Consider the following 6,860-nt stretch of genomic DNA (forward strand, 5'->3'; position numbering starts at 1 on the left):
AATTCATGTAGAAAGCAGAAAGATGGAAACAAAATGGAGAGGCGTAATGGGCTATATCTTATCCCAAAGCCAAAACAGATGAGTGGCGAAGGAGAAGGTTGATCTAACATAAGATGAGTGTATGAAGCATTATTGTGCTACACATTACATCCAAACTGTGAAACTGCATAGGACTACCTACTGGAGCAATGTAATTCAAAATACTTACCTAAAAATTTGGTATTGTTCTGATAATATGACAAACTAAGTAAAATGTACAAAACATAAATCTCCATTTTTTATTTACAGAATATGTACAAATTTTACTTGGTGAATTACTGAGGTTGCATTCTGAGTACCTATCATACAAATTTCAGTCTGCTATGAAAGTTCCTGAACCAGTCTGTTAAAGTATGAAAAACAAGAGAAGTCTGACATCATCCAGAAACAAAGGTCCAGGTTTAATCATCCAACACAGCAAATTTTTTTCATATACCAAGGACAAATAATACTCTGATTACAATTCCAAGAATCTGAACCAAAATCATAGCTGAAAGGTATTTGAATCCTGTGTAATGTCCATCTGGTGCAGGCCATTTTTTTCCTAATTTTGTCTGGCACACACTGGAAGGGGCAAGCGAGTTCTTTTGCCCAGTTGTTGCAAACACCACTCCACTAAATTATGATAGGCAAGATGTACAGCCTGAAAGAAATAAAAGTGCCAATTTATGATCATTCATTTTGCTGTACATTCATAAAAATATGCATTTTTACATAGTCTGTTGTATATATATATCTGTATTGTTATTTTTCATAAAATTTTAAGAATAAATATATTTTTGTATAAGATTAGTAGTATTTACTTCAAAACATGACTGCTACCACAATTTCAGCAATATTATTCAAATTAAAAGACCTGGACTTATTTGCAAGTGACTCAACAAAGGGCAGTATGGATGTAACTGAAATACTGTCATGCTACATGCACATGTATAGGCCTACTCACTTGAGCAGAGGTTGGTCATTCCCAATCAGCCCCTCGTCATTGATAAATTGTCAATTCTATAGCATATGGATTCAGGCAGACCACTGAAAATCCTGGTTGCTGGATGATGCACTGGCTACCGACCGTTTGGCTGGATTGCACTGTAATCAGAGCAACACAAGCTCTCTCCGCCCTTTCACTGTGACACAATGTCCACAGCTGCACCTGAAATAGTCAAATTCATTAATTTTAGCAACGCTATGCAATGGGAAATGGGGGCCTGGGGGGGTTAGCTACTTCTGCAAGCTACAGGTTACCTGGAATAAAGAAGCTGAGCAAATGTTAGAAAGTTTAATAAAAAAAATTCTTCTGCTTGTTCATAGGCCTATGGCATTCATGCCATAGGCCCAACTATGCTAACCTCCTTGCATGAACAGATGAACTATCCATGTGCTTGGTGGTCGTGTGGATGTTTTTCCAACAAAAAAATCAAAACCAGCCCTGATGGGCATGCTGGGGCCTGGTAGATAGGGCCAGGCCCATCAATGTCTGCTATGTATTAGGCCTACCATTTCATGCCTTCAAACCCTCATCCACATGTCTGATGACAAACCAAAGAAATCATGTGTCTGGTCTGGTATGTGGTTGGTGTGCATTTATGTATGTAAAGCATGCATGCAGTAATGCATTCTGACGAACTCACCAGTCCTTATTCCCTGCTCATTTTGGGTGTTCATCCTCTGAAGATTCCTTGCTCTTAACATGTTCTCCTTTAATTGAGTGTTGTTTGGATATCCAAGATGATTCATACATGTATCCTTGTACCATACCTACACTGGAACATGAGAGGGAATCCAAATCCAATAAAACTTCTTCACTCAATGTGAAATCCCTATCATGTTGCTCGCTGGCCATGTCCAAGAATGTAAACAGCAACTCTGACATCATCAGTTGTCCTAGCGGTGGAAAATGTACTTATAAGATCATGCTATTTGGATAAAATCAAGACTATAAAATGCTGAAAATGTAGATTCTAGTGTTCTAACTTATAAGTTATTTTTATTCATGAAATAACAAAAAATAAAGAAATCCAAAATCTTCTTAGATGACCTTTAAATAGATGAGGCGAATACTGTCATCAATGACTAGTCCTTCATATGCATTGACTGCAAACTAATTCACTCTTGAAAGACCTAACAGGTAAAACCAAGGGAATGCCACACTGGACTCTAAGTGTGTAGGCATCACTTGCATAACTGTTTTTCTGCTGGCTTAATCCAAGCTGTCAGTAAAGTGTGATCTCTTCATCATACAAATCATACAGGAATGGCTCTCTCCAATGTCCATCCTCATATACCTTGTGAGAGAAGTCTTATGCGAAAAACCAGAGTCAAAGAGGTCACATTGGAAAGGCTTCTCTCCTGTGTTTGTCTTCATAAGCTGTGTGGGATAACCCTTTTGTGAAAAAGCAGAGTCACACAGGTCACACTAGAAAACCTCTCCTGTGTGGCTCCTCAAATGATTTGCGAGATAATTCTTTCTTGAGAAAGCTGCATTGCAAAGGTCATATTGGAAAGGCTTCTCTCCTGTGTGGGTCCTCATATGCTTTGTGAGATTACCCTTTTCTGAGAAAGCAGAATTGCACAGGTTACATTAGAAAGGCTTTTCCCCTGTGTGGGTCCTCATAAGCTTTGTGAGATCACCCTTTTGTGAAAAAACAGAATCACACAGGTCACATTAGAAAGGCTTCTCTCCTGTGTGGGTCCTCATATGCTTTGCAAGGTTACCTTTTTCTGAGAAAGCAGAATTGCACAGGTCACATTGGAAAGGCTTCTCTCCTGTGTGGGTCCTCATGTGCCTGGTGAGATCACCCTTTTGTGAAAAAGCAGAATCACACAGGTCACATTGGAAAGGCTTCTCTCCTGTGTGGGTTCTCATATGCTTTTTGAGAGCACCCTTTTGTGAAAAAGCAGAATCACACAGGTCACATTGGAAAGGCTTCTCTCCTGTGTGGGTCCTCATATGCTTTGCAAGATTACCTTTTTCTGAGAAAGCAGAATTACACAGGTCACACTGGAAAGGCTTCTCTCCTGTGTGGGTCCTCATGTGCCTTGTGAGATCACCCTTTTGTGAAAAAGCAGAATCACACAGGTCACATTGGAAAGGCTTCTCTCCTGTGTGGGTCCTCATATGCTTTGTGAGATCACACTTTCTTGAGAAAACAGAATCACACAGGTCACACTGGAAAGGCTTCTCTCCTGTGTGGGTTCTCACATGGTTTGCAAGATAAACTTTTTGTGAGAAAGCAGAATTGCACAGGTCACATTGGAAAGGCTTCTCTCCTGTGTGGGTCCTCATATGCTTTGTGAGATTACCATTTTGTGAGAAAGCAGAATCACACAGGTCACACTGGAAAGGCTTCTCTCCTGTGTGGGTCCTCATATGCTTTGTGAGATCACCCTTTTTTGAGAAAGAAAAATTGCACAGGTCACACTGGAAAGGCTTCTCTCCTCTGTGGGTCATCATGTGATGTCTTAGATGAATCATCATATAGCTGTGCCATAGATGTTACACCATATTGTCTTCATCACGTGACACATATGGATTCTATGGATAGCTCTTCCAAAGGAATGGTGATAGTTACCCTCTTCCTGGAAAATATGTAATCATAAGATTGACGTCTCTTTGAAATTGTGTAATACACTGTAATAGGATTGTGAGTGTTGTGTACACAAACCATTTAATATTTAAGTCCCTTTGTACCTAAACAGACCCTTTGTATTTACCATAATGAAACATAAAATACATAGAAATACTAACAGATATGGTGCTATTATATATTGCCCTCAACTCTTACATTAGAAATATGCTGAAAACCACCCAATAGCTACATGCATATTCACCCCACCACATCAGAGGAAAATTATTGGAATTGATGAAAGACTTCCTGACTAGTAGGAAAATGAGAGTAGTGATTAGAGATAAATTCTCAAATTGGGAAAAAATGATAAGTGGTGTCCCACAGGGATCAGTACTGGCCCCAATCGTGTTTGCCATATACATAAATGACATGGATGAAGGAGCAGAGTGTTATATGAGTTTCTTTGCAGACAATGTAAAAATACAAAAGAAAGTAAACACGGAGGAGGATTGCAACTCATTACAACAAGACTTTGACAAGATCTGGAAATGGAGTCAAAAGTGGGAAGTGAAATTCAATATCAAGAAATGTAGTCTAAAATTTGTAAAAAGTAAAATCAGAATATTGAGAGATTATAAAGTTGGTGAAGAAGAGGTCAAAAAAGTAAACTCGGAAAAAGACCTTGGAGTGATGATCAGCAAAGACATGACACCGGACAAGCATATTATCAAAATAGTCGAAGAATCCTAAAACTTATTGAGGTCAATAAAAGTGGCATTTGTCTATTTGGACAAGGAAATGATAAAAAATATTTTAAATACACTAATCAGACCAAAATTTGAGTACACAGCAACACTATGGACATCCAGTACTAAAAAGAATATAAAAAAAATAGAAAGAATACAAAGAGCAACAACAAAACTGGCACCAACTCTTTCCAAAATGACATATGAACAAAGACTGTCCAAACTGGAATCACCAACTCTGGAACAAAGAAGAGAAAGAGGAGACCTACTATCTACAGAATTATGAAAGGAATGGAAATCTTAGAGAAGAATGATTTATTGAAATGGGGCAATGGAAAAACAAGAGGACACAAAAAGAAACTCAAAAAAGATAATTACAGAAGAGATCTGGAAAAAAAAAAAAAAATGGCTTCCCACACAGAGTGATAGATACCTGGAACAAATTAGACAAAGAAACAGTGTGTACAAACACCATTCAAGATTTCAAATAGAAAATTGATGCTGAAAAATACAAAGACAGGTTACCACGAGCATAGCTCCCTTCCCGTATAATACAACTAGGTAAATACAACCAAAATGACTAAAATTTAGCTCTGGCTTTTTCATCATGTCATGAGAATTGGAAGTAGGAAATAGCCCAAATGGCCAAAGCAGTCATATTTCAACATAATTCCACAACATTCCACGTCTGGGCTCACAAGACCAGAATCTAAATATGACCAACTCTAGGAAGGTTTATTCAGTTCATCTCATCTGACCCAAATAAGTGATACAAGTCACATTCTTTCAGATAGATTGGTAAGTGGTGTAGATGTGTTATTATTTCTGAATAATATAAATGAAATTGTAGAGGAAATTTCCATATTTTTTCTTGTCACATTAAGCAAAATACCTCTTTGTCTATAAAAAAAAAAAAATTGCATATACCTACTAAAACAACTTCAACAATCATGATGTAATCAGGAAGGAACTGTTATCAGAGGTGCAATCCCAGTAAATGTGAAAATAGCAATAAGACAATGTATAATGTGAGAATTAGTCCTTTGGCATTTTCAACCTACAGGTCATTTAAACATAGAGGCATTACATACACAAACCCAGTTTGATTGAGTGGAGGAGTTGAATACACAGAGGAAATAGAAATGGTGGAAATTATGAACAAGCATTTTAAATCAGATCGAATGAAAAGAGAAAGTCCCCCCATGAAAGAAATAGAAGTAACAAAGTATGAAATAATGAAACACTTGAGTAATCTTGATGTCAGAAAATCGCATGGACCAGATGAAATAGCAAACTGGATTTTTAAAGAATGCAGGAATGAACTGGCAGATAAAATACATAGCATAATAAACAGTTCCTTGAAAGAAGGAAAAGTTCCAGAAGATTGGAAAAAAGCAAATATAGTACCTATATATAAAGGGGGAAATAAAGACCCTACCAACTGTAGACCAGTCTCTCTAACAAGTACAATAGCAAAAATTTGTGAAAGAATTGTCAAAAGTAGATGGGTAAAATATTTAGAAATAAAAACAATGGCAAGAGGCAATCTGGATTCAGGCAAGGACGATCATGCGTCACCAATTTAATATGTTTCTATTCAAGGCTAATAGATATAATACAAGAAAGAGATGGATGGGCTGATTGTGCATTTCTAGACCTAAAAAAAGCTTTTGACAAAGTACCACATAACAAGTTGCTTAAGAAATTAGAAACTGAAGGAGGATTACAGGGCAAACTGCTTAAATGGATGGAATACTTTTTGCAAGAATGAAAAATGAGAGTAGTGATAAGAGACAAACACTCAAATTGGGATGAAGTAATAAGTGGTGTTCCACAAGGAACAGTTTTGGCCTCAATAAAGTTTGCTATATATATTAATGATATGGATGAAGAAAATGAAAGTTATATGAGCTTCTTTGCAGATGATGCATAACTATTAAAAAAAATGAACACAGAAGAAGATTGTGAATCACTACAGAGTGATCTAAATCAAGCCTGGGAATGGAGTAGGAAGTGGGAGATGGAGTTCAATACCAAAAAGTGTAGTATAATGGAATTTGGAAAAAGCAAAAACAGAATAACAGGATCATATAAATTGAGAGAAGAAAGAATAAAAAAGTTGAAAATAAGAAGGACCTGGGAGTCATTGTTATGAATAATATGTCACCTGAGAAACAAATAAATAAGATTTTTGGTGAAACTTATGATTTAATAAGAACAATCAAAGTGGCATTTACATACCTGGATAAAGAAATGGTGAAGAAAATACTAATCACTCTGATAAGACCAAGATTGGAATATGCAGCAACGATGTGGTCACCAAGTACAAAAAAATGTATAAAAAAACTTGAAAGAATACAAAGAGCAATTACAAAATTGGCACTAACACTCTCAAAACTATCATATGAAGAGAGACTAGCAAAACTTGAGCTACAGACACTAGAGCAAAGAAGAGAGAGAGGAGATTTGATAGCTATTTACAGAAGTCATGAAAGGCATAGAAATTATT

At 36.8% G+C, this 6,860-nt stretch overlaps 1 protein-coding gene across 3 annotated transcripts in view; it reads right to left on the minus strand.

Annotated features, from left to right (window-relative positions):
* Nucleotides 1–6,860, minus strand: part of LOC143030970 (uncharacterized) — an 8,654-nt gene continuing 1,794 nt past the window's right edge. Inside the window, exons 2-5 of one of the 3 annotated variants that reach the window (XM_076194273.1) lie at nucleotides 2,075–3,615; nucleotides 1,668–1,920; nucleotides 986–1,183; nucleotides 1–682 (exon numbers count right to left, since the gene is read on the minus strand). In XM_076194273.1, the coding sequence (XP_076050388.1) occupies nucleotides 2,702–3,514 (813 nt within the window). In that variant the 5' untranslated portion in view covers nucleotides 3,515–3,615 and the 3' untranslated portion in view covers nucleotides 1–682; nucleotides 986–1,183; nucleotides 1,668–1,920; nucleotides 2,075–2,701. Of the gene's footprint in view, nucleotides 683–985; nucleotides 1,190–1,667; nucleotides 1,921–2,074; nucleotides 3,616–6,860 lie in introns of all 3 variants that reach the window. The other 2 variants (XM_076194272.1, XR_012966958.1) reach the window with 2 other exon arrangements.

This window comes from Oratosquilla oratoria, chromosome 12, assembly GCF_046742065.1.
Source record: "Oratosquilla oratoria isolate Oo_2021 chromosome 12, ASM4674206v1, whole genome shotgun sequence".
NCBI classification, from domain to species: domain Eukaryota; kingdom Metazoa; phylum Arthropoda; class Malacostraca; order Stomatopoda; family Squillidae; genus Oratosquilla; species Oratosquilla oratoria.